Genomic DNA, 27,620 nt, shown 5'->3' with positions numbered 1-27,620 from the left:
AGAGTATCTCCTCCTGGATGAGGGAGAGGTCCCGCTGGTCTGGGAGCAGGCTGGTTCCTGCCAGCTCCATGGCACAGGTGTGACATCCTGGCAAAGTTATGTGGAAGCCATTGGTCCCCATGTGTGACATCACAGGGGAAAGATGGTGCACAGGGCCACGGGGCCTGAAGGACACACACCAGCTCAAGAGCCGGGCCGAGGCCGGCCGGCAGATGGTGTGTACTTGCCACCATTCACAACGCTCAGACCAGCCTGTTCTGCACACTGGCCACCAGGGGGCGGGCTTCCCTCAGGCAACATTAGTTGCCAGCCCTGCTCTGCACCCCTCGCTGGCTCCCCACTGCCTGTCAGCTGGACACCCCCCAGAGCCCCAGCAGATGGGCAAAGCCCTTCTAGGAAGGACCCTGGGTGCCCAGCAGTGTCCTGGGAGAGGAGCCTGGCTGGGAGGGAATATGGATGTCAGGCTGGCTCCTGCTGTACCTGGGGTCCTCTAACCTGCTGTCCATGGCTCCTCAGACAACAGGGCTCACAGAGGCCCCTCGCAGGTGGCTTCCAGGAGTGACTGGAAACTAACAAACTAGAGACAGGGTGCCAAGGGCTCACCCAAGGGGCCACCACCAGGAAAAGCTGCCTGAGGACAGGACCGGTGGGACCCTGGGTGGGCAGGTATGGGACAGCAGAGGGTAGGGGGGAAGGCCGGCTTGAAGGCACTGCTGACAGGCAGGAGGCCATCCTCTCCAGGCTCCTCGGGGCTCTCCCCACCCACCCCATCCCTCCCAGAAACTCAAGAGGCTGGTGGGACAGACGGTTTCCACTGTCTGACGACACGTGCTTATTTGCTATGGCAGCATCAGAGGCCCAGAGAAGTGCAGTGAGATGCCCAAGGCCACGGAGCAGGACATGGGCAGGGCAGGGTGCTGCCCCGTCCACCTTCAGGAGGCAGGGAGGGTGGGCCCCCGAGGACACTCACCTCTGCTGGGGTCTTTTTCTGGGCCGAACCTGAGGAAGAGAAGGGACGCTTTAGTCTGGACCCTTGGCCTCTGCCATCAGCACTGCCCCACACATGCACCCTGCGCCCCTGGGGAGGTGGTAGGGAGACGCAATGTGGGGGTGGACGAGCAGCGACCAAGCTGACGCGGCTCTGCAGGCAGGAGTAGTGGGAGGGCGGGTGGAGACAAGGCACAGCCCATTGCTGGGAGGGCCCCAGGCACGGGGGGGCGGCAGTGACCAGCGGCTGCGGCCCAGGCTAGAGTGACTGCACCAGCCCCCGAGGCAGCCGGGTGATGGAGAGCCAGCCAGCCAGGACACCCCTGGTTCCCGTCCACAGGGCCCCTGTCCGCACAGCACTCATCCACACGGCCCCCATCCCCACGGTCCCTGTGGAAGGCCAGCGACGTTCACCTCTTGGGACCACTACCACCCCCTCCAGCCCAGCTCCTCAGGGGCCTCAGGCCAAGCACAGGCTCCGCTGCGCTGGTGTCCTCACCCAGAAAGCTGGCTTCTGCTGAGGGTTATCTGCTCAGTGTGAGTGCTCAGCACATATCTGCCCCAACCCCTGAAATGTTCATATTCTGGTCCCAGAATGGACTGTGCTGGGGGGGGTTAAAACCCTTGAGATGGGGATGATCCTGGATTCCCGGGGGCCCAGTGCCATTGTAGGGTCATCATAAGAGGGAGGGGGGGTTCAGAGACAGAGAGACGGGAGATGCTGCTCTGCTGGCTGTGAGGATGGATGGAAGGGCTTTGAGCCAGGGACGCAGTGCCTCTAGAAGCTGGAAAACACTGGAAAACGGGGGAGCCAGTGCTCCCCTGGAGCCTCCGGGGGGACAGGCCCTGCCCACGCCTGGATTTAGCTCCATGAGGACTGAGCTGGACTCCTGACCTCCAGGACTGTGAGATAATCAATCTGTGTAGTTAGCAGGTCAAGTCTGTCGTGATCTGTTACAGCTGTAAGGGGGAACTCACACACTGGTGTCTGCCAGGTGTCAGCGTGGAGGGGACGCAAGTGGTGACTAGGACAGACCTGGCCCCCCCTTCCAGGGCACACAGTCAAGGGGGGGCAGAGAAGGGTCTGGACAGCACAGCGAGTGCCAGGAGGACCACATGAAGAGACAGGTGGGGGGTCAGATCAGCAAGGGAAGGCTTGGGCTCTTACCTCAGGTAGATGGGAGCCCTGGAGGGCTGGAGTAAGGTGGGGACACCTCACTCAGGTGCTCAAAGGCACCCCCTTGTGGCCGAAGGGGGACAGATGGGGAGCGGCGCACGCTGGTCCAGGTGGGAGATAATGGGGAGATAATGGCGTGGACCACCACAAAGCAGGTGAGAGAGAAGTGGGCAGATCCGGGAAGATCTAGAATCAGGACGGACAGGCCGTGCTCACTGGAGGCAGACTGAAGAAAAGCAAGGCGTCAGGAATGACTAAGGATTTTGGAGCAACTCACAGAAGGATGGAGCTGCCTCAGCCAGGATGGGGGCTGGGCAGGAGAGGTGTGGGGCATGGTCAGGGGCAGGGTGGCCATGTTGAGTGTGAGACCCCTGCGTGAAGATGGGAGGGACAGCTGGACCCCACGTCAGGAGCTCAGGGAAGCCCTGGCTGGAGGCAGGACTGGAGGCAGTTGTCCGGGGTGTAGATGGGGTTGGAGCCCCAAGAGTGGACAAGACCACCCAGGAGATGTGGGGGTGGGGGAGGGGAGAGGCCTGAGGACCCAGCCCTGGGCCCACGAGCTGGGGGGTGGGCAAGGGCCACCAGAGAGCAGCAGGCCCAGGTGACGGGTCAGGGGTCAGAACGTGCTCTCTGTCCACTGGGCTTGGGGCAGGGCTGGGTTGGGGATGGCTAATGGGGACTCGGCCTCCTCCAGGAGGATGAGAATGGTCTGCAATCGGTGGTCATGGCCGCACAACATTGTAAAGATACAGGAAAAACTGAATTACACACTTACAAATGAGTTTTATGGTATTTATGAATTATCTGTCAATAAAGAACACAAAACCAAGATGGCACGGCCATGGTGCAGCCAGGCTGGCTGGGGTGGGGCCTCTCCTGAGCACTCTTCTGCCTGCAGTGCACCCCCCACCCACCCGCTATCAGGAGACAGGAAAACCGAGGCCAGGGAGCAGCCAGCTCGGCGCTTCATGATACCAGGGCCCACAGAAGGGACTCTCCTGGAGGACACAGCCCACGGATCCTCGGAAGGCCGTAACAGCGCCAGGACGGGACACAGCAGCCCACATGCCCACCTGCGACATGTGGGGCTCCCTGGCCACAGGACGAACCTGGGCTCAGCCCACCCTGAGGCCTGGGGGTGGAGGGGTGGCGGAAGGTGCTGGGAAGCTGACATAATATTTTCGTTGGCTGCGCAACAGCAGAACAATTCACGGTTTTGCATCTGGGGTGTGGGGGAAGGAAGGGGGGATGAGGCAGGAAGTGCCAGTGGACTGAATGGAACATTCCAGACCTCGTCTGGGGGCCCCAGGCATCTCCTTCTCAGTCTGCCTGGAGCACCTGAGCCTGGAGCCCAACCCCTGGGCCCACCCACATTCTCTGCAGCTCCTGACCCCTCATCCCGGGGTTGAGATAGTCCAACACCATGGTCCCTGCCCTCTCCACCACCAAGGCCTCCGCAGTCTCAGGCCTGTGAGGGAGGGGCCCAGCCAACACCAGTGCCGGACGTGAGGTCCAGCCGGGTCTGCCCTGCTCAGGGACACTGACTGGCTGATAAAGGGGCAGCCCTACCCCACCTGGAATCCCCCCAGGCATGAGGCCAGGAGGGCAGCAGGCAGGCTCTGAGCCAGCCCAGGTCACAGGCAGGAGTGCCCAGGGCAGGAGCAGAGTTGGGGGAGAAGCAAGGGCAAGAAGTAGCCAGCACACCTGAGCCAGGGTTCTGCCTAGACATGCACCCCGATATCCCCTCTAGGGGCCTCCTTTCCCCCTCCCCCTGAGTCCCACCATCCGCGCGTCCACCCCCTCTCTGAAATACCCTTCTGGAGCCTTGCCCATCAGCTCTGGGGCCAGGCAGCCAGGTGGCTCCTGCACCCACTCCTGCCATCCAGGCTGGGGGCAGCAGGGACCAAGATCTTGCGCTCCTCCTAGCCCAAGACGTAACCAATTATCTTTTGAATGAGCCACCCCGTTTTCGAGGAAATTAGGTTTTAAAAATAGCCGGGGGAGGGGGAGAGCGTGAGGCGCTGCAGGCGGGAGGCAGGGCTGAGACCTGGGGGGGAACTGGGGACACAGCTGTGCCTGGGGCTGGCCCCCCGACAGATGCCCACGAAGGCTGCTGGTGAGGGACCCCTCCCCCAGCATACACAGGACCACTTCTCTTACGTTTGATGAAGAAACTGAGGCAGAGAAAACACACCCCAAAGACCGGGGGCAGGGGGGCCTTATCATCTATCCTTCAGCAGAAACACTAGGTTATTTTTACTTCGAAGTCCATTCACAGTGCACCTCTGCCTGGCTCCTCTCAGCCCCCATCCTGTACACGTGGAAAACTGCCCCCCCACCCTCCACCCCCCGCCAAGTCTGTCCTCCCCAGAGCAGCCACCAGAGGGTACCCGTGAGCACCAGAATCAGGCCCCGCCCTGGCCTGGCCCCCTCCTCTGCCCACAGCCCTCCTGGGTCCCACCTCCCTGGAGGTAAGAGCCCAGGTCATCTACAGGGCCCACAGGGCCCTGCACAACCTTTCCTGTGCTCCCTCCCTCTCTCTCTCCCCCTCATTCACTCTGCTCCACACGGGCTTCCTTGCTGCTCGCTTCCAGCAGGCCAGGTACAGTCCTGCCCCAGGGCCTTTGCATGGGCTGTTCTCCCCACATGAAATGACCTTCCTAAGACCTCTGCAGGGTTTGCTCCCTTGCTTCAGCCAATACCTGGTTCAGACATCAACCCATCAGATAAGCTGCTCCCCTGATCACCTCACCCCAGACTGCCCCCCTAACTCCAGGCCGCTCTCCCCACCTTCTGGCTTTGTCTTCCAGCACTGGGCCCACCTGGTGCCTGTGTATCATCTCTCCATATCCCCAGTCACAGGGCATCAGGTCTGCCCTGTCACCTGCAGAGCTGTCTGGAGTGCACAGGGGAGCATTCCTCAGAGGGGCAGGGGAGCCTGAGGCGGTCACTGTGGGATCACTGCCCGCCTCGTGCCCAGGGGAGGGCTGCTCCCCATGACTCAGAGCAAATGAGACAGTATGAGGCAGTTGAGCTAGGAAGCAGCACTGGGGCCAGGGCTCTCTCATTTCCCATCAACTGGAATGGTCTGGCCACAGGAGCAAAGTCCCCCTAGGCCAGCTCCGCCCCCACCGAGTCTTGGTCCACCATGACCAGAGTGGACAGGCCACCCACAAGCCACCAAGGGAAATCTGCCTGTAACCCACAAGGAGGGCTCTGTGGCTGATGCCAGGAGGCTGCAGCCCCTGCAGCCAGGTAACCCACCCTGAGCCACCGAACCCAGCAGAAGGGACCCTGCAGCGTGAGGAAGGTGGGTGGCTTTGAGCCACAAGGTCCCTGCTGAGGCCCTGCAGGAGACCCCATGCGGGCAGGACCAGGCAGCCCCCACCCCCCAGGCCTGTGAGTGCAGGAGCCTCCTAGATGGTGTGCCACCTGCTAAACCCAACCCAGACGACAAAATTGTAGGTGTGTGCAGTTTGCAGCCCTGCGGCTCTAGGTGGCTGCTACATAGCAGCAGCTAACTGATCCAGGGACCACTCCTCCAGGCCGAGAGCATCTCCAAGAGGAATATAAGGACCCAGTCTCAGCCTTTGGGAGATGAAGACAGAAGCAAGCACTTCACGCCCTCCATCCAACTTGTGTTCCTCACATTCACAAAAGTATTAAAGGTACCCACACGACAGATCACTCAGCCACGAAGAGAAGCCCTGACACTCGCTACCACATGGATGGACCCTGAGAACACGATGCTCAGTGAGAGCAGCAGACACAGAAGGACGCACAACGTGTGATTCCACTGACGGGAAACGTCCAGAACAAGCTGATCCACAGACACAGAGTGGGTGAGTGGTTGTCAGGGGCTGAGTGGGAGGAGGTGGGGGGCGACTGCTAAGGGCTTTCTGGGACTGATGGAGTATTCTAGAATTAGATTTTGGTGGTGGTGGCACAACAAAGCAAATATAATAATGACTGAACTGCACATTTTAAAAGAGTTAATTTTATACTATGTAAACGATGGCTCAAAAAAAATTTTTTTAAAGGAAGAAGCTCGTTAGTTGCAAAACCACCACCCAGTGACATGTGGCTCCAGGACCTCCTCCAGACCCCGCTCCTCCAGCAGTGATACTGCGAAGCAGGAGGATGCAGGACCTTGGTCCCCTGCCCCACCCCGAGATGAGGTCGTGCAGCCAGATGGAGGTGTCTGAGCTCAGGAAGGGCAGCCAAGCCTCCAGGCTGGCGTTCCCTCACCTCCTGTGGGGAAGGGCCAACTTGTCCTATTTCTGACCCATCTTGGACCGAGATGTCCACAAAACACGGTAAACAACAGTCACTGGAGAGGGGAAGACACATAAGATCAAGCTCAAGGTTTTGCTGCTGCTCTTTCAGCCTCCGTACACTGCAATCACTCCAGACAGAAGCACGGGGACCCCACCATGGCTCTCAGCTGTCAGCTGAGCTGCGACACTCTGCGAGCCCAGCCTCTCCTCAGTGTGCTGCATAGGACGCGAAGAGTGCAGGGCTCCGGGCACCCCAAGGCCCACTCGCTAACCCAGGCCCCCAGCACTGCAGACACGAGGGGAGGGCCACTCTGTGGGGCATCTGGGGTGTTGTGGATGTGGAGCCACATTGGCTGCCCAACTGGATGCTAGGGGCTCCCTCCCAGTATATATAATCCCAGTCGTGACAACTACAGACGTCCCAGGAGACAGGCAGTGAGACTGTCTACACACGGTGGAAACCCCCACACAAGGCGTTTATGATGGCAGCGACACAGTAACAGCCAGCACCACACTCCCCACTGTGCGGGCCCTGTCCGACAGCGCCCCCAACTCGTCCCCTCACTCCACGCCAACTGGGTGACACAGGGACTGGCCTCCCCGGTCTGCAAGGGGACCTGGAAGCTGGTGGTCCCCATAGGAAAGTGACAGGCAGAGGTGTGAACTCAGGCCCCCCACCCACCCGCCCACTCCACAGCCCCAAGCTTGGTGACTATATCCTCCAGTTATGCCACTGGGAACCCCTCCCTGGGCTTTCTTTCTGGCGGGAGAGGGTCAGTGAGAGTTGAGTCAACTTTCAAAGTCACAATGTTTTGGAGATAAACCTGGGTTTCTTGGAAAATGAGCAAATCTACACAGACAAGGCCAGCATGCTCACTCGCCTGGATCCATATTCTCGCCCTTCACGGTCTGCTCCTCCTACAGCAGCCAGAGGGCGCCCGTGAGCACCTGAGCCAGGCACCATCTGACTTAGTGATCTCATTTCTTTACCACCATTTTACAGAAGGAAGCAAGGGTTTGGAAAAATTTAGGAAGTAGTCCCAAGTCAGAGGTAAAAACTTTATGATCATATCTCAGAATCCAGAACAGCATTCCATAAAATTCAACAGAAAAGTCATGTTGAAAAAGCTATTAAGAAACTAGAGGAAACAGGGGGTGGGGGAAGTAGGGGTGGGGGCTTCCAGCGTGTGTAGACAGTCTCACTGCCTGTCTCCTGGGATGTCTGTAGTCGTCACGACTGGGATTATATATACTGGGAGGGAGCCCCTAGCATCCAGTTGGGGGACAGGAACAACCTTTATTTAAAAACAAGCAGGGGATTTCCCTGGTGGTCCAGTGGTTAGGACTCCACACTTCCTCTGCAGGGGCATGGATGCAATCCCCGGTCAAGAAACTAAGATCCCACAAGCCATGTAATGTAGCCAAAAAAGAAGAAAGTACAAACAGTAAGCACATTAACATCAACCACAAGGCAGAGTGCAGCTGTGAGGGCTACCACTTCAGTGGGAGAACCGGCCAATGCAATAAAATAAGAAAAAAGAAAAGGAATGAAAATTGAAAAGATAAAAAAAATTTTTTTTACAAAATCTAAATCTAACAGAACCATCATAATGAAGCACTGAATTAAGTGGAGCAGAGCAATGTGGCCAGACAGATACCAGTAACTCACCTGCAGTCATACTGCAAGCAGATGCAGAGTTTCTGCCCTTTGGACCACCACCTGCTCTTATTCTTATACGCATGCCTGTCCCTGGTTTCACACTTGAGTTAATTTTTATCTGTTGGATCCGACCTCTCTGATTAACAGACATTATAAGGGAGCTGCTAATCTTTCCTTCCCCAGGGTCACACCTGGTGTGACACTGAAGAGATATGAATCTGGGGTAAATATCACACAGTGACAGAATAAAGAACGTTCATATTTTTGTTGTTATCTCATACTTTTACCACCAGAACTAACGACAGGGAAGGCTAAGAAGTCTAAAGTTAATGGGTGATCAGAGTAGTTAACATCACCAAGAACATGAACACCAAGAACATGCTGGAACATATCAAAGTCTAGTTAATGAAACACATGTTGAAGTGTTTCCAGGGGAGTGTGCTGATGTCTGCAGCTCTGAAATGCATTCAAAAGGTTAGATGGAGAGAGTAATGGATGAGTGATGGCAGGTGATCGACAGATAAACACAGCAAAACGTCCATTGTAGGATTTGAGTGGTAATGAGTGACTGTCCACTCTCCAATTCTTTCAACTTTTCCATACAACTGAAAATGTTCTTAATAAAATATTTTTCCTCCACATTAAAGGTGAATTTTGACCTTTCATGTCAGGTGTTTTCAAATTCTGGGGAGATATTTTTTGAAGTTCTGCCCACAAATGTGAGTGATCCCAGTGAGCAGTGAGCAGCAGCGGACATACATGAGCACACCTAACAAACTTAGTGAGCATCCCCTATGTCCAGGGTCCTGCTTTAGGGATAAAACACTCCAGAGGGAACTGGCTCCTTGCCTGATGTTTAGTAAGAAAAGAGTTTAAGTGCCTAGAAAAATTCAAAATAATATAAAAGACACCAATGTGTTACTATACAGGTTAAACAAATCTTTGTTTCTCCCTTAAGTCAGGAGTCAGCAAACATTTTCTGTGACAAGTTAGAGGAGACCCAGCAAAGGCCACCCAGGGGTCCGGGTGAGGGGAATGCCCTAAAGGCGGTTCTCACCCTGGTGATCCTGCCCCCAGGGGACACTGCGCAATGTCTGGGGACATCTGTGATCGTCATGACTGGGGACTGCTGGCATCCAGTGGATGGGGCCGAGGTGTGCCCAGCACCCTGCAGCGCCCAGGATGGCACCCAGGGGATGACCTGACTTGACACAGGCAGTGCTGGGGGGAGACATGGAGCACATATAAAGATGTGTGGGACAGGAGGCAGAGCCTGGATGTGGCTGCTTATTATATTACTCTCTGGTATTTAAAATATCTCGTGATAAAAATGCACTTACTTGCACTATCCAGTCTGTTTTGTCTTCTGTTTGAAGTGCACTGTAATGAAAGGCTACAGCATGTGCGCACACACACACGTGCATACACACACACACATACACACACAGCCTCCCTGGGTTAGGGTCTATCCAGCCAAGTCTCCAACCCTCTCACCACCTCCAGGAGATAACTGCCATTCAACCCACTTTACAGCTGGAGAGGCTGAGGCCCATTGGCGCGGTGACTTCAAAGGCTGCAAGGTCACTACTGGCTGCATTGAGAGCTACCCCGAGGCTGGAGCAGGGGAGAGAGGGGGTGCGGCGGGTGGAGGAGGTTCTGGTGTCCAGTTTCCAGATAACGGGGTCAGAGCCACATAGCCTGACTGAGGTTGCGTAGCCAGCAAGCCCCAGGGCCTGGGGGGTTTGATGAGTGACTTGCTCTGCGCTGGGCAGACGTGCCTGGTTGTGCGAGGTCTTCCACTGGGCCCATACCATCACTGGGTAGGGCGCGGCTCCACCCCTGTGATGCAGAGCTAAGGAGAGGGAAGCTGTGTCTGGTTCACACCTGGGCAGAGCTCACCTTCCCCACGCCTGTCCTGGGGCCGCAGCAGCCCCAGCTCTATCCTCCCCTGGTGGCCTGGATCACCCCCTCTGCATAACACATGACAATCCTGCCCCCACTGCCCTCCCAACTCCACCAAAAGCTCCACTTCCTGTCCTGGATGCCTCGGCACCCGCCCAGGGCTGGGCATGGTGTGGACCTCAGTGAGTATCGGCTGAGTGAGAAACCCAGAAGGGCTGCATGGAGGAGGCTGAGAGTACGCCCTGTCAGGAGCCTCGGGGAAGAGTGGTGGGAATGCAGGCCCCAAGTGTCTCCAACATGTTCCCTCAAGCTGGACATCAGATGAAGGGCTGGAAGCCAGTACGGCCATGGACTGTGGTGCTTCCAGCCCAGCCAGTCTAAGCAACATCCTGGTAGTCTCTCCTATTAGAGGAAGAAACTGGGCTCTGAGAAGGGGTATTCGGATGTGAGTCGAGACAGAAACACGATGGATGCTCCTTGAAGAAACAAGGTGAGGGTGCGGGGAAGAATATTTGTTGATGTAAATCAAGAGCCAGCAACCTGCCCCATGGACCAAACTCACCGCAGTCGTTACAAGGTTTTACTGGCGCATGGCCCCTCCCGCTCATTCACAATCACAGCTGCGTCGGCTCCCACACAGACCACCCAGATCCTCACAAAAAAGGTCTGCAACCCAGCAAGACCAAAGAGGTCGTGGTGATGGGCTTCAAGCCTCGCTGGGCTCTGTCTCCCCGGTGCAGCACTGCTGTCCTTGGTGCTGACCCCCCAACAGACGCCTGGGCCCAGGGGTGGACCAGCTGCCCCTTCCTCTTGTCCCCTGCGAAGTCCCAGGGCAGGGAGGCTCTGACCCTGTGGGGCCTGGTCCTGCTCACCCAGGGCTGCAGCACCCTGCCTGGGGGGGTGGGCAGGGGCTCCCCAGGGGAAACCAGGGCACAGGGCCCAGTGCTCAGGAGGCGGACAGCAGACAGGGGCCAGACTGGAGGACAATGGCCAGAGTGCCCAGGGATAGCGCTCCGCTCACCCCGCAGGCGTCCAGTGGAGGGCCACGTGCTGTCTCAGGGCTGGTGTACAAGGCTTCCTGGCCCAGTTTTCCTCCCAGATGTACATTTTTACTTTCCGGCAGCCCGCGCTGGGCGACACACACTGCACCAGACGACACATGCCATACTGGTTTCCAGCAGACAAGGCCTTCAGGGTGAGGTGGGGGCCGTGGCTGGAAGACCCCTGGTCACTGGCGGGGTGGTGCTGCCAGCCAGGTGGGGGCTGTTCTCACATTCAGTCCCAGGCTCCACTTCCCAGGGGGCTTCCAGAATCCAAGGGCCTCAACCCGCCCAAAGTCCCTGGCAAGTTGGCAGCCGAGCCAGGTCCCCAATGCCTGGCTGGGCTCCAGGGGTGTCACAGGGGCTCCTGCACTTTGAGGTCCCTTGAGCCAAGGTGATCACACAGCCCCATCTGATGAGACAGGGGTTCAGTTCAGTTCATTTGCTCAGTCGTGTCCGACTCTTTGTGACCCCATGAATCGCAGTACACCAGGCCTCCCTGTCCATCACCAACTCCCGGAGTTCACTCAGACTCACATCCATCAGTTGGTATGCCATCCAGCCATCTCATCCTCTTTCATCCCCTTCTCCTCCTGTCCCCAATCCCTCCCAGCATCAGAGTCTTTTCCAGTGAGTCAACTCTTCACATGAGGTGGCCAAAGTATTGGAGTTTCAGCTTTAGCATCAGTCCTTCCAAAGAACACCCAGGGCTGATCTCCTTTAGAATGGACTGGTTGGATCTCCTTGCAGTCCAAGGGACTCTCAAGAGTCTTCTCCAACACCACAGTTCAAAAGCATCAATTCTTTGGCGCTCAGCTTTCTTCACAGTCCAACTCTCACATCCATACATGACCACTGGAAAAACCACAGCCTTGACTAGATGGACCTTTGTTGGCAAAGTAATGTCTCTGCTTTTGAATATGCTATCTAGGTTGGTCATCATTTTCCTTCCAAGGAGTAAGCGTCTTTTAATTTCATGGCTGCAGTCACTATCTGTAGTGATTTTGGAGCCCAGAAAAATAAAGTCTGACACTGTTTCCACTGTTTCCCCATCTATTTCCCATGAAGTGATGGGACCGAATGCCATGATCTTCGTTTTCTGAATGTTGAGCTTTAAGCCAACTTTTTCACTCTCCTCTTTCACTTTCATCAAGAGGCTTTTGAGTTCCTCTTCACTTTCTGCCATAAGGGTGGTGTCATCTGAGGCATATCTGAGGTTACTGATATTTCTCCCAGCAATCTTGATTCCAGCTTGTGCTTCTTCCAGCCCAGCGATTCTCATGATATACTCTGCATAGAAGTTAAATAAACAGGGTGATAATATACAGCCTTGACGTACTCCTTTTCCTATTTGGAACCAGTCTGTTGTTCCATGTCCAGTTCTAACTCTTGCTTCCTGACCTGCATATAGGTTTCTCAAGAGGCAGGTCAGGTGGTCTGGTATTCCCATCTCTTTCAGAATTTTCCACAGTTTATTGTGATCCACACAGTCAAAGGCTTTGGCATAGTCAATAAAGCAGAAATAGATGTTTTTCTGGAACTCTCTTGCTTTTTCCATGATCCAGCAGATGCTGGCAATTTGATCTCTGGTTCCTCTGCCTTTTCTAAAACCAGCTTGAACATCTGGAAGTTCACAGTTCACATACTGCTGAAGCCTGGCTTGGAGAATTTTGAGCATTACTTTACTAGCGTGTGAGATGAGTGCAATTGTGCGGTAGTTTGAGCATTCTTTGGCATTGCCTTTCTTTGGGATTGGAATGAAAACTGACCTCTTCCAGTCCTGTGGCCACTGCTGAGTTTTCCAAATTTGCTGGCATATTGAGTGCAGCACTTTCACAGCATCATCTTTCAGGATTTGGAATAGCTCAACTGGAATTCCATCACCTCCACTAGCTTTGTTCGTAGTGATGCTTTCTAAGGCCCACTTGACTTCACATTCCAGGATGTCTGGCTCTAGGTGAGTGATCACACCATCGAGGTTATCTTGGTTGTGAAGATCTTTTTTGTACAGTTCTTCTGTGTATTCTTGCCACCTCTTCTTAATATCTTCTGCTTCTGTTAGGTCCATACCATTTCTGTCTTTTATCGAGTCCATCTTTGCATGAAATGTTCCCTTGGTATCTCTAATTTTCTTGAAGAGATCTCTAGTCTTTCCCATTCTGTTTTCCTCTATTTCTTTGCACTGATCGCTGAGGAAAGCTTTCTTATCTCTCCTTGCTATTCTTTGGAACTCTGCATTCAGATGTTTATATCTTTCCTTTTCTCCTTTGCTTTTCACTTCTCTTCTTTTCACAGCTATTTGTTAGGCCTCCCCAGACAGCCATTTTGCTTTCTTGCATTTCTTTTCCATGGGTATGGTCTTGATCCCTGTCTCCTGTACAATGTCACGAACCTCAGTCCATACTTCATCAGGCACTCTATCAGATCTAGTCCCTTAAATCTATTTCTCACTTCCACTGTATAAACATAAAGGATTTGATTTAGGTCATACCTGAATGGTCTAGTGGTTTTCCCTACTTTCTTCAATTTAAGTCTGAATTTGGCAATAAGGAGTTCATGATCTGAGCCACAGTCAGCTCCCGGCCTTGTTTTTGCTGACTGTATAGAATAGAACTTCTCCATCTTTGGCTGCAAAGAATATAATCAATCTGATTTCAGTGTTGACCATCTGGTGTTAGGAGCGTCCCATTTTACACATGAGGGAATGGAGGCTCCATCCTGGGGGCAGCTCCTCCCGCCTGGCCCACAGCCTCACTGCGACCTCCTAAGAGATGGAGCCACGAGGTGTGGTGCTAAGCCACCCTTTGGATTCCCGACCCACAGAAAGCGTGAGATGACAGGTGTTTCTCGCTGTTTTAAGCCATGACGCTCTGGGATAATGTTACACGGCAGTAACTAATGGGTGCTGCCTGGTCTCCACATGGCCCCTGGAGGACAAAGGGGAAGAGCAGACAGAGAGCAGTCCACATGGTGGGTCCTCCGGCCCTCACCCCCCTCCTCCTCCTGCCCTTACTCCCTGTGTTCCCACCACACAGCCCCCTCACTGTTCCCCACACGTGCCAGGCACAGTCCTGCCCCAGGGTCTTTGCACATGCTTCTCCTCTGTGTGGAACACTCTGCCCCAGCTCACGGATCAGGTCTGGATCAAATGGCACCTCCTCAGAGAGGCCTTCCCTGACCACTGGCTGGAGTTGGCCCCTGACACCACTCCCTGCCGCTGATCATAAGTCACACCCTGCCTGGTTTAGACCTTCTCCTGTACCACTGCTCCTCCAGCAGCTGCTCCCTTAGTGGGTAGCAGTCACATCTCCTGCAGCCCACGAGCAGGTACCTGGCACCACCATGGACACCAGCACCCACCCTCTCTCCCTGGTGGTGACCCCAGGAATCATGTCAAGGTCTTGGGCCAGGGCAGGCAGGCTTGGCGCAGAGAGGGGCAGGAGCCTCGGGGTACAGCCTGCCGTGTGGGCCTCCAGCTCTGGCCCACTGGTTACCGTGGGGAGCAGCCGGAGCAACAGGACGAGGGCCCAGGAACAGTTACTGCTGAGCGTGGCCGTGCGATGAAGCCAGCACTGCTGATTCACTGAAACTGCTCATCAGCCCACAGGACTGGTGCTATCATCACGTCCATGCAGCAGATGTGGAGGTCGAGGCCCGGAGAGGCCAGGTCACTCACCAGAGGCCACTCAGGACCAAGAGAGGAGGATGCATTTGACATCAGACAGCAGACTCCAGCCTGAGCCACAACCGCATCCACGGAAGAACTGGGAAGGAACCAGCCATCTGAGAGCCGTACAACCTCCCAGCAGCAGGAGAAGCCAGCACCAAGGTCCTGAGGCAGGATTGGGACTGCGGAGCCAGGGGTCAGCCAGAGGCTGTTGAGGCCGGAACAGAGTGAGCGACAAGAGGTGAGGGCAGGGAGCGGGCAGGCCCTGCCCCATCTGTCACTGCAGGACCCATGAGTGGTTGGTGATTAGGGTCCACTTGCAGCTCTTCCCAGACTGGAATCTGTCCTGGCCCCCCAGTGACCGGAGACCAGAAGATAAGGGCACCAAGACAACTGGACGAGAGGAGACACTGGGGTCCCGCTCACAGCAACACAAAATTAACTCAAACGCATCATAAGCCTAAACGAATGCGAGGGCTAAGGCCATAAAACCCTCAGAGGAAAACAAGGTCAATCCTCATGACCCCAGGTCAGGCAGGGATTTCTCGGCTACAACACCAGCAGCCAAGGAAAAGAGAGAAATGGGGCCTGGTCACAATGAAATACATCTGTGCTTCCACAGGCACCACTGCAGAGGTGAGAGGACCACCCACAGAACAGGAGGGAGCACTGTGAATCATCTCCCCGAGGAGGCGCTCGTGTCGAAACCATAGAAAGAAGGTCTACAATTCAGCGATGAAACGAAAACCAACCCAACTGGAAGACAAGCAGGGACTTTCCTGGCGGTGCCTGGTGGTTAAGACTTCGCCTTCCAATGCAGGGGGTGTGAGTTTGATCCCTGGCCGGGGAATTAAGATTCTACATACCATATGGCCAAGGCACCAAACCATAAAACAGAAACTACGTTGCAACAAATTCAAGGAAGACTTTAAAATAGTCCACATCAAAAAAAAAAAAAAAAACGCTTAAAAGAAAAAAAGAAGGAAAGAAAAAAGAAAAGAAGCAAAGGATTTGAACAGACATTTCTCCAAAAAGGAAACATAAATGGCCAACAGGCAAGAGATGTTCACTGACCATCAGGGAAACACACCTGGAGATCATGGTGAGCGCCACCCCCACCCCACGATGAGGATGGGGCAGGGGGACAGGTGCAGCTGAGTGGGAACAGGGCGGTGTCTCCTCAGAAGGGTAACCGGAGTTTCCATTGGACCCAGCAGCCCCAAGGCTGGGTGTCCGCCAAAGAGACACGAGGACCCGTGTCCACATAAGGGCTGTACATGGAGCCACATGGGCCGAGAGGTGCAAACAGCCCGAATGCCCACAGACGGGTGGATAAACACACGTTGTCCCTCCACACCCGGGAGCGTCACTTGGCCTCGAGAAGGAGAGAAGCCCTGACACTTGCTACCACATGGGCAGACCCTGAGAACACAGTGCTCAGTGAGAGAAGCAGACATGGAAGGACACACAGGGTGTGACTCCACTGACGGGAAACGCGCAGAGCAGGCCGATCCGCAGACACAGAGAGCGGGTTCCTGGTGGTAAGGGGCTGGGGAGGGGATGGACGGTGACTGCTCATGGGGACGGGTTTCCTTTTGGGGTGATGAAAGTGCTCTAAAATCGACTGTGGTGATGGCCGCACAACTCTGAATATAGTGAAACCACTGAATTACACACTTTGAATAGGTAAACCCAGTGGCATGCGAATTCTATCTCAACAAAGCCATTACCCAAAAAAAAGCGCTTAGGAAAACGCCTAAGTGCAGACAGGTCTGCAGCCCAATCTTGCCTCACTGCACGGGGCAAACACCGCGTGCTCCTCACGTTGCACGTCTGTGGGCGCCCTGCACTGGGCAGATATGCCAACGTCGTTTACCCAACAGCATTTGCTCCCTTCAAGTCTCTGAGTCACACTCTGTTAATTCTCACGTGTCAAACTTCATCACTACTATGCTTGGTACAGTGACCTGTCGTAAGTGATCTTTGACATTACCACTGCAAAATTATTACTACTTTCTAAAGGCTCAAATAGCCAGTAGAGTTTTTAAGCAATGAAGTATTTTTACCATATTTATTTATTCAGTTGTGCCAGATCTTAGCTGCAGCATGTGGGATCTAGTTCCCTGACCAGGGATTGAACCCGGGGTCCCTGCATTGTGGGCGGGGGCGGAGGGCGTGGGAGATGAGGGGTGCTGGTGAGAGAGGTGCCCGGGGTGGGCCTGAGGGTGGAGCCAGATCTGTGTTTTGTGCCAGAAACACATGGCAGCTTCACAGAAGAGAAAAATCATGAGAGCTGACTTCTAAGGGGGGCTGGGGGGATGCAGTGGGCAGCACACGCAAAGGCCCTGTGGTGATGGGATGGGACACTCTCCAGGAACAGCAGACAGGGTTTGATGTGGCTGGAGGGGAGTGTGCAGGTGGGGGCCAAGTCCTGACCAGCAGCCCACACCGCAACCCCCCATCTCAGTGCACGGAGCAAGTGTCTCCAGAGTGGTAAACAGGAAGCCTTGCACAGGACAGGGCCGGGGATGGCAAAGGGGGCAGAGGCAGGGGTGTTTGTCCAGGACTCTGCGGGCCCTGAGAGAAAGAAGGTTCCAGAACCTTCACTCCTGGTGCCACAGACAGCAGAATAGCCATCGGGACCAAGCACAGGTCTGCTGCCAGAGTTCAGGGCCTGCAGCTCAGGCAGAGACGACCCACAGGGCAGTGGATGGTCACCACATGGCCAGCACAGCACGTGAAAGGCCTAAGGGCAGTGGGAGCGGCCTTGGCCAGGGAAATCAAGTGGGCTTCCTGGAGGAGCAGGCGGAGGACAGGTTCCCTTCCCTGAAGGAGGGCAGGGTCACCAGGCACATGCCCAGTGGCTCCACAGGTGGCAGGGTATGGGCGGTCATCTGAGGTTTGGGTCACAGAGCGGCCCTCAGAGGGTCCCACTGACCCCAAATGCTGAGTGTGACCCTGGATGGAGTCCCAGGGAGGAAGCAGATGTTACCACGCAGGACGGCCTGAGTTAATTCATGGAACTGAATCCTGTCCCACGTTCCATTTCCTCCACGTGACCCTGCGCTGGGCTCAGGGAGCCTCTTTGTTTATGGGACACACAGCCCGGCCTCCTCCGTCCTCCTTACTCACAGATTCCCCATCTGCAGGTCTACCTAGTGGTTGGCATGTACCTGTAACTCACACGTTCACTCCCAGGTACATGCAGATCAGCGAGGTCCTAAGATGCTCCCCACATGCCCAGTGAGGTGATGCCCTGCCTGCTGGGCTCAGCCCTCAGACCACAGACAAGGGTAAGGTGCGGGGTCTCTTTAGCGCCGGGCTTTCTGCATTTCTGACTGAATCAACAGCTGGCGTCAGACCAGGCCGCGTGGGGATCAGTCGTGACCCTGGGTGACAGAGCCCTAGGGAGCCCAGCCCTGCGTGTCCTCCTTCCCCTGGACTTCATGGCAGAGGGCATGTGGGTGTCGCCAGAATGTCCCCAGAACCCTGTGAAGGTTTCAAAGTTTTCAAAGTAAAATGCTGAAAGGATAATAATATACCCAGAAAGACAGTCATTGCCTCTGCAGAGATGCAGGGTTGAGACAGAAACAAACGCTCACTTTCCACCAACTGCAGGTCTCACTGCAGCTTTTCTCCTGGTAAACGTGTTATTACTTGTAGCTGAAGGCATGACTCCTGCATGAAGGCAGAAGCAGATGAGGGGAATCGAATAGAAGTCCAGAAATAGACCAGCCGCTCGCCGGAGTCTGGCCTGTGAGGGAGGTGGCATTTGCCAGCGGGAGGAAGGCAGATTATCCAGAAGAGGGGCTGGGATGACCCAGAGGTGCCCGGGAGCACTCTGCTCAATTAAACCCTCGCACATCTCATGCCGGGATAAACTCCACATCTAACAGGAATTTAAACATAAAGGGGAAAAAGTAAAATTATGGACGCACTAGAGGAATTTAACTGTAACCTCAGCACAAATGACACACTCACCAACCTGAGAAACCATAGAAAGAGAGACAATGATAAATGTGACCACATGAAAAGAAAATATCTGCCTGGCGTCAATAATCACTGTAAGAGAAGATGGGGAGACGCTTCTTGCACTTACTTGTATCATGGATTTAAAAAATAAATAAACCTTCCATAATATATAAAAAGCTCCTACAGATCAACAAGTAAAAGACTGATATGTAATTTGAAAACAGGAAACACACGATGCAATTGATATGCAGTTCCCAGAAAGTGAGGTAAGAGTCCTGAGATGTGCAGGATGGAATGCAGAAGTGGAGTGAGTGGGGAAAAAGGGTCTGTGAGTATGGAATCAAGACAGGATGCAGACGGGCCCAAGAACTCTCTTTATGGTCAGAGGTATCAAGAACTCTCTTATCTTTGACCTCGGTGGGTAGGTCCCTTTATCTCAGGTTTTTTTGCTCCTTTTGCAGGGAAACATTTTTTTTTTTTTTCTATTTTATGGCCATGCCACTTGGCATATGGGATCTCAGTTCCCTGACCAAGGATCGAACCTACACTCCTTGCAATGCAAGTGCAGCATCGTAACCACTGGACCACAAGAGAAGTCCCAGGATACATTTTCAACAAAATGAAGATGAAACATTAAGATGAAATACGTGAAAACCTTTCTCTCTGATTCATGTTTTCTCTGACTCAGATTTGATATGTATTAGTATGACAGATACATATATACAAGTTGCAACTACATCAAAACATCCCCTTGTGTGTAAGTTCAGCACAGATGGAAGAAATGGACGAGGCGCAGCACTCACCCTTGCTGGAGGGAGCTCAGAACAGTTCACCTGGGGTTAACCACATGCATCTTAACGACGCTCCAACATCTTGGGGGTCCTGCAGACCTGGGGACCGTCCCTCCTTGAGTCAGCCAACTCCCAGATCACAAACAACTTGCCCATGAGCACATGTGTGCTGTGCAAACCAAGCCACCATGGTTCACACCCTCCCCCTCCTCATCCTGCTCACACACAAGCCCGGGGGCCCTACCCTAACCACCCCTGGCCAGGCCAGGCCCAGTCAGGGCCCACCCCACATCCCAGAGCCACCGCCATCAAACCAGTCAACCCTAAGCTGGCTCAGGGTGCTGACCCTGATCGTCCCTCCTATCCTGAGGACACCCCGATAAAGGCCCCTGCTCTTTCCACATCCATCCCAGCCCCTGGCTGGTGGCAGAAGGACCCAAGAGATAGCCCACTCAGATTTCTGCCCTGGTAGGTGCCCCTTGGGCCACCAACCTCCAGGGCTGGGCCCTGTCCTGGACAGTTCCTGTGGGCTAGCTCATCTAACCCTCACGGGACCCCGAGAGGAAGGCAAGTCTGAATCCTGCTTCCCCTATGAGCCTCCCGGAGCTGCTGGGACCCCAAATCCTCTGCGCCCGCTCCCTGGTCACCTTCCCTCCAGTGGTCAGAGGTTGGAAAGGCCATGTCCTACCAGAGGCGCTAAGACGTGTCTCCAAACAGGGACTTCAGCTGCCTGGTCTTCGCTCCACACAGGGAGGCCCTGGCCCTGCCTCGCCCCCACCTCCCCACCCCAAAGCCACCTGCCCACCACCCCTGGGCTCCAGACTGGGTCTTCTGCCCTCAAGCACTTCTCTGTGTCTCACACTAACACTGTACCCAACCGTCCCCCACACCTGCTCTCACCCCGTCCACCACCTTAGACAAAGCAGCTTGTCTTTCTGGGGCGCAGGTCACAACATGGGAGTCACCCCCTACTCCCCTCTGTCTCTTGCCCCTCCATGCTCAACCCTTCAATCAGTCCTGTCAACCTGGCTTCTGAAATCTACTCTGAATCACTCCTGCCTCCACCTGAGCCCCAGCCCCACCCACCACGACCCGCACAGTCCCCTCTGCCCTGGTACCCTACCCCCTCCTCCTTCCCCACAGTCCGTCTCCCACTGTGGCTTAGTCTGTGAGCAGCTAAGTCAGGGCCCGCCCCTCCTGTGCCCACAGCCCTCTAGGGCTCCCAACTCCCTGGGATAAAAGCCCATGTCCTCCCCCAGGTCCTGCACAACCTGCCCCATCCCCTCCCTGACCTCCCCTCCCCACTCTGCTCCAGACACACAAGCCTCCTCTATGTTCCTCCAACATGGTCTGCCCCAGGGCCTTTGCACGTGCTGGAAGCCCCTCTCCACACTCCATAGTACACACCCCTGTCCTCTCTCTCCCCTTCTCTGCTCTGCTCTTCTCTTCCCCTTGGCAGCATTATACCTCTTTTCCTCCTTTACTTACTGTCTGCATGCACCCCACTGGCAACCCCCCACCCCCACACCCCCTACACAGGGACCACGCTGTCTCATTTGGGCTGGCTCCAGCGCCTGGCCCAGCCACTCTTCAGCACCCATGTGTACACGAACACCTGCCCTGCATCCCACAGCCTCAAACTTTCAAGGACATCCCCGGCCCCCAGGATCAAGGCCCACATATGGACACGATGAGTGTGTGATTGAGTGAGGCGCGACTATGACTAATGCTGGGGTCCCTTTCCTGGGTCGGAGCCAGACGCCAGGTCCCCAGATGCCCTCCTGCTGGCTCTGGCATCTGGTTCCTCAGGTTGGACCCTAACCTCTCCAGGCAGCCTGGTGGTGCCTAATTAGTGCAGGGGCCCCTCAACTAATCCCCAAGTCAGTAATCCCCAATGTGGGCGGTCCCACCTCAAGCCCCGAAGCCAACTGGCAGCAGCCTGGAAATTCCCAGCAGGGTTCTGACCTGGACTGTTTTGAGTGGTGACATGGCTGGGGCTGGGCCGGGGCGGCAGGCTGGGTGAACAGGGGGCCTGGAGTCCAGAAGCTCTTTATCCTCAGCCCCCAGGCTGGTAAATGCTGTCACTTAATGAGTGCTGCCAGGGGAGGTGGGTCCCACCTCTTCCTGCCCTACCAAATCTTTGGGACCCCACTGTCCTTATCTTGCGAGGTGGAGAGAGGTACACAGTCCTTGGCCCAGGCAAGAGTAAGTCAGGCTGAGCCTCAGGCCGCCCCACCCAAGGTCCCATGGGCCTCCACCTGCGTTGGGAATCCCGGGAAGCCCACCAGACCCTCCCTTCCCCCATCAGCACAAGCCTGCCAGAGCCTGGACCCCTAGACCTGCTGCTTCTTGGGCCCTTCCCTATCTGCCCTCATCAACTCCAGGGTGCAGACTCCCTCATCTTTCTCCACCCCCACAAGACCCCCGTCCAGGCCCCTGGCCCCACAGCCCTCTCCCTACCAAGCAGCCCAAGTGTGATCACTCTGGAGTGTGACTTACCACCCTGCTTACACCTGCCAGAACCATCAACTGGACTCAGACCAGAACCCAAGTGAGGCCAGGTCCCCACCACGCTCATTCCTGCCTCAGAGCCTTTGCACAGCTGATCTCCTGCCTACATGCTTGACATGGCTACTATTTCTCCCTCGGGTCACCTGTTCCCTGACAGCTCTAAGACAGCAGGTCTTGGTCACCCCTTGGGGCCAGGATGCCCCTTTCACTACCATCACAGCTCCCTTGGAGCTGGCGTGGCCTGACTCAGGGCTTGGCAGGCATCTTCCATAGAGCACCAGTCAGCAAGTTTTCCCGACTTCATAGGCCACGAGCCCATCTCAACACTCAGCTCTGTCGCTGTAGCTGGATTCCCCGTGGACGACAGGCAAGTGACAGGGCATGGCCAAGCACCAACGAGACGCGACAGACAAAAACCGGCAGGTGGGATGGACTCGGGCCTCAGTCTACGACCCCTGGTCTCACCTGCTTGCCATGGCATCCTAACCCCCACCAACCTGAGGGTGAGGGAGCCCTGGTACTTGACCCCCACCCCCAGCCAGCCTCCATGAATGTCCAACAGGCCACAACCAGGCGCAGGGCGAGAGATAACCACATGACCGCATGAGCCCAGTTGGACATGGGCCCTGCCTGTCCAGGTTCTGAGGGAAGTGGTCCCTCGAGCAGGTCCCCATCCATCCTTCCAGGGCTCTACAGGCCAATCCACCTGGCCCAGCCCTCCAAGAAGGCACAGTCATCTGCCCATTTCACAGATGCAAAAACCAAGGAAGAGAGTCCCCAGCTGGCAAAGATGGTCTAGCTCCCGAGGCTGCTTTACAGAAGGGACTGAGTGTGCCGACCAAATGCCAGACATCACGTCACTAGAAAGGGGCCAGGGTGGGATTAGAACTGGGACCCTTCTGCCTCCAAAGGCTGTAGCTGAGTCAGTGAGGGGACAAGGGCGGCCACAGCCCCAGGTTACCATCCACCTGCAGCTGCAGAGGAAGCCTCATGAGGAGGCCCCATCTGCCCAGCCATGATGGCCCCCACTGCTCTTCAAGCCACTCAGGCCTTTGCCTGGGCCGTGCTGGCTTCCTGCCCCTCCTTCAGGCCCCTCAACCATCAGGGGAAGCCCAAGGGGAGATGTCATAGCAAAAACTTGGAAGAGCTCCAGAAGCAAAGACAGGGATATGGAGGACAAGCATCCCGGGCAGAAGGCACAGCAGGTGCAAAGGCCCTGGGACAGGACTGGGTCTGGTGTGCTGGAGGAGCAGGGTGGAGGCCTGGGGGTCTTTTACAGAGTGAGAGAAGGGGAAAGAGGGGAGGGCAGGACATGCATGGCCTTGGGGAGGACCTGTGCTTTTTCCCCAGAGATGTGGGACCCTGGAGGGCTGTGGCAGAGGAGGGGCAGAGCCTTCTGGAGTTGAGTGGCAGTATCACAGGAAGAGATAGATCAGGCCAGCCATGAGGATGGGGCTAAACCAGGAGGAGGCAGAGGGGTGGGGGGAAGTAGGTGGATTTTCAGTCCATTTGGAGGCAAAGCCAACAAAATCTGCCACCAAGTTAGACGTGGGAAGGGGTTGGGGGTCTGTGGGACGAAGCTGACTGTTCTGAAATATCATGGAAGCAAGAAGGGCAGGAGGGAAATAGCTCAGAAGCACCAGACCACAGCACGGCTGAAGCCCACAGGTAGCTCATGGGCCCCCACAGGGCCCAGCCCTCCCTGAGATCCTTGCTGGAGCCAGACACCCAACACAGTCCCCAAAAGCCAGCAGAGAACCCCAGCAGGCCTTCCCTGGACCAGGCCTTGGGAACCCAGGTGTTTAAAGTAACCAGATTCTAAACACCACCAACATTTAACTCCCATCAGATTGGCCCCAGTGACCGAGGCCGATAACATCCAGAGTGGAGCTAGCAAGGCTGTGGGCACACAGACAGCCAGGCTCTCTCAGCCCTGCCGGGACTCTTCACAAAGCCCCCAAGCGTCAACCTGCTTGCCCCTGACCCAGCCACTCAGAGGCAGGGACTTCAACCTCTAGAGATGAAAGCACCATGGCACCAGGCCACGTCCAAGGGTGTTTACTGCAGTATGGCTGTGACAACAAAGCCAGCTCCAGACACCACCCAACCGTCCCCCACCAGGAGGCCCTGAGTTAGTAAAGCCTGACCGGTGTGGGCTGTTGCTAAAGTTCCCCAAGCACTCTCCACTTGCTGATGCGCTAATTCAGGTACTGCTGGCGGCGTGGCCCCATTTTACAGATGGGGACACTGAGACTCAGAGAGATCAAGGCATTTGACCTTGGAGGTCACAGAGCACCTGAGTGGAACTCAGGCAAGCTACAGTTTCCACCCTCTCAATCATAGCACTGTATTCTCTTTCTCTGAAAAGAACTGATACCAACGTGGGGATGGGGAGTCGGGGGGATCATATTGTGGATAAAAAAGCCAGCAAGGCATAGAATGATAAGGGAAGTACAGCAGGCCTCACCTTTGGTGGCTGCGTCTCCAGGGAATAGGGGTGATGTCTGGGGAGGAGGTCTGTGGTCATCACAACTGGGGGGCTCCTGGCATCAAGTGAGTGCTCCACCCCCCATAGTGTCCACGACAGTGTCCCCACAACAAAGAATTTTCCAGCCCCAACCGTCACTGGCGCCAAGGTGTGAGGGTACCCTCCAAACCCCCTGGTGAATGAGCAGCCCCAGCTGTGTGTTTATGCATCTGTGTGAGCAGCAGGAAAGGCGTGGACAGTTGTTCCCTAAACTTAACAGAAATGGGTTCAGCACAAGAGAGGGAGCTATTGACCCTACAGTGAGTGAAATAAGCCATCAGCTGTGGGAGTGGGGTTTCTGTGGGTTTGGGGACAGGCGGGGGTCGGGGGGGGGGTCTCACTGGTCAAGTCCCTGGGTTCAGACCCAACCACAGCTGGGGCCTGAACTTTATCTGACCCCATCACCTAGCCCCTGATAAGACAGACGTTTGCTGTGTGGCTTTCCTGTGGTCACTGCGTCCTAGGCTGTTTTGTCTCTGCCCATATAGGGCAGAGGACTGCTGGTGGAGGTCAGGGGGCTGAGAAGGGACTTCAGCTGGGCCCCTCCACTGTCTGGTGCTGGCAAGCCATGGCATCGCTGCCAGCAAAGAAGCAGGGCGTGGGGGCCGGATGGTGGAGCTGAACGGGGTCATCCACCATGCAGCTCCAGATGGTAGCAGGAAGGGGAGCGGTGGGAGTGCTCCGGAGCCCGGGGTGGGCTGGGGCGGGGTGGAGATTGCTCCCTGCTCCGGCTATTCCTCCAGACATTTCTCTCAACTCCCGGGCAGCGCAGTATCTCCCGCCTGCCACGGAAGCTTCGGGAGGCCCGGGGGAGGAGGAGGATGGGTGCCCCAGGTGGGCGTCCACAGGGACTCGCCAGCGAGGGCTGCCTCGGGGGGGAGGTAGGGGGAAATGGAGAATTCTGATGATCCGGAAACTTCGTACTTGGGAGCCTGAAATTTGGACCAAGAAGGAACCGGCCCCTCCAGGCAGGGACTGGGCTCGGCCTGGAGCCCGCAGGGCTGGGTGAGGCCGCCTCCCTCCCCAAACCTGCTCTAGGGAAAGGCGAGGGATACAGGCCCAGGAGAGGGGCAGGGGAAAGCAGTACCCCCTACAGAGCCACGGCAGCCCCCTCTCAACATCCAGGGAAAAGGCTGGGGGCTCTCCTGTTCCCCACCTGCTTGTAGAGCCCTGGCACTGAAGGTGTCTGGAGATGTCAACCCCTAGCCCCCTCCTGTTAGAGCAAGTAAACCGAGGCCCAGAAAGGGAAAGAACGGCCAGTGAACTAAAAACCTGGTCTGGTGAATTCCACAAAGAATGATAAGGTAGTCAGGAGGCTGACCCGGCTGGCCTTCGAGACCCCCCATTTCCACCACAGCAGCCCCTGCCCTTCACGACCAGTAAGATGGGCCCAGAGGGTGACCGCTTGCAGGGCAAGAGGTGAGGCCCAGGAGCAGACACTAGCAAGGTGGGCGGCCGGGAGCAGAGGGTCCGCATCACCCTTTGGAGGCAGGGCTCCTCACCGGAACGGGGCTACTCCACAATCCCACGCGTAGAGCAGCCCCCTCACAAGACCGGGTGGGATGTCGTCCCCCAGCGCCCTCAGCAGGAGGCAGGCGGGGCACCCACTCACCCATGGCGCGTCCTAAACAGGGGTCGCCTCCCCCCGCCCAGAGGTGAGGACCCATCTTCCCCGCGCGCCTCCAACCGGGGCTGCTCCACCCACAGCCTCCCAGAATGGGGCCCTGCACCCACCCCCGCCCCCAGACCCACAGCTCTCCCCAAGGACCCCAGGAATGGGCGGCGCCACGCCTGAGCAACCGAGGCGGGGTGTTCCGTCCTCCCTCGGGCCCCAGACGACGCGTCCCCTGGCCCCGGAGTGGGGCGTTCCATCCCCCCCGCGAGCGCCCCCGAGTGGAACGTTCCGGCCTTCCTGCAGCGGGTCCCGACGCCCCTCCAGCGCTCGGACGGGTCCACTGGGCCCCGGCAGGGGGGTCAGGCGGGTCCATTCGGAGAGCGGGGAGGGGAGGAAGGTCCGGAACCGTTACCTGCTGTCGCGCCGCTCTCCGCTGCCCAGGCCGCCTCCGAGGTCACGGCCCCGGCTTCGGCGCTCTCCGCCTCGTCCGGCACCTCCAGCTCCATGGCCGCGCGCGGACCCGCCGGCGGGCTGGCGGGCGGCCGGGCGGCCGGAGGCTGCGACCCGAGCTGCGGCCGCCGTCGCTGAACAACAACCGCCGCCGGCTGGAGAGCGGAGGGAGGGGGCCGGGCCAGGGAGCGAGGGGCGGGCCCGGGGCGGGGCCAGGCGCTGCGCCATCGCGCACTTCGCGCATCGCCAATAGGGACTCGGGGGCGGGGCCTGCATGCGTCAGAGTCCCCGGGAGCTCCACGAGCGCCCTCACGCGCCCAGAGAATGGAAGAGCAGCGCCATTTCTGCCAATACTGCTGTAGGGCTCAGTCTCTCTGTCGTGTGCGATTCTATGACAGCATGGACTGTAGCCCGCTAGGCTCCTCCGTCCGTGAGATTATCCCAGGCAAGAATACTGGAGTGGGTTGCTTGATATATTAACGTTATTAAATAGTGATATATTAAAAAAAAATAAATAGTGATATAGTATGACAAGTAATACTAATAAGTAAAATAAGATATTTATGATACATAACGTGTATTTGTAATGTGGTAAAAATTAGTTATACATAATAATAACATTCTTAAGTGTCGAGCTCAGTGCTATGCAATATCCCCCAAAGTCAGAGACCTGATTTTTATTTTTTTTTAATTAAAAAAAATTTATTTATTTATGTATTTGGCTGTATTGGGTCTTAGTTGAGGCGTGTGGGATCTAGTTCCCTGACCACGGATCAAACCCGGGCCCCCTGCATTGGGACCATGGGGTCTTAGCCACTGGACCACCAGAGAAGTCCCTGTTTCCTTTTTTTAAAACTACTATTATATCCCCATTCAATTTAGTTCAGTTGCTCAGTTGTGTCCAACTCTTTGCAACCCCATGGACTGCAGCACTCCAGGCTTCCCTGTCCATCATCAACTCCTGGAGCTTACTCAAACTCATGTCCATCGAGTCGGTGATGCCATCCAACCATCTCATCCTCTGTCGTCCCCTTCTTCTCCCTC

At 56.0% G+C, this 27,620-nt stretch overlaps 1 protein-coding gene across 5 annotated transcripts in view; it reads right to left on the bottom strand.

Annotated features, from left to right (window-relative positions):
- PIP5K1C (phosphatidylinositol-4-phosphate 5-kinase type 1 gamma) overlaps positions 1-26,726 on the bottom strand; it is a 50,156-nt gene extending 23,430 nt beyond the window's left edge. For 3 of the 5 annotated variants that reach the window (XM_019964479.2, XM_019964478.2, XM_019964480.2), the window contains exons 1-2: positions 26,539-26,725; positions 971-999 (exon numbers count right to left, since the gene is read on the bottom strand). In XM_019964479.2, the coding sequence (XP_019820038.1) occupies positions 971-999; positions 26,539-26,632 (123 nt within the window). In that variant the 5' untranslated portion in view covers positions 26,633-26,725. Of the gene's footprint in view, positions 1-970; positions 1,000-26,538 lie in introns of all 5 variants that reach the window. The other 2 variants (XM_019964477.2, XM_019964481.2) reach the window with 2 other exon arrangements.
- Between the last annotated feature and the right edge of the window lie 894 nt (positions 26,727-27,620).

The sequence above is a fragment of the Bos indicus genome, chromosome 7, assembly GCF_029378745.1.
Source record: "Bos indicus isolate NIAB-ARS_2022 breed Sahiwal x Tharparkar chromosome 7, NIAB-ARS_B.indTharparkar_mat_pri_1.0, whole genome shotgun sequence".
NCBI lineage: Eukaryota > Metazoa > Chordata > Mammalia > Artiodactyla > Bovidae > Bos > Bos indicus.
This window is presented reverse-complemented; position numbering and strand designations above follow the sequence as displayed.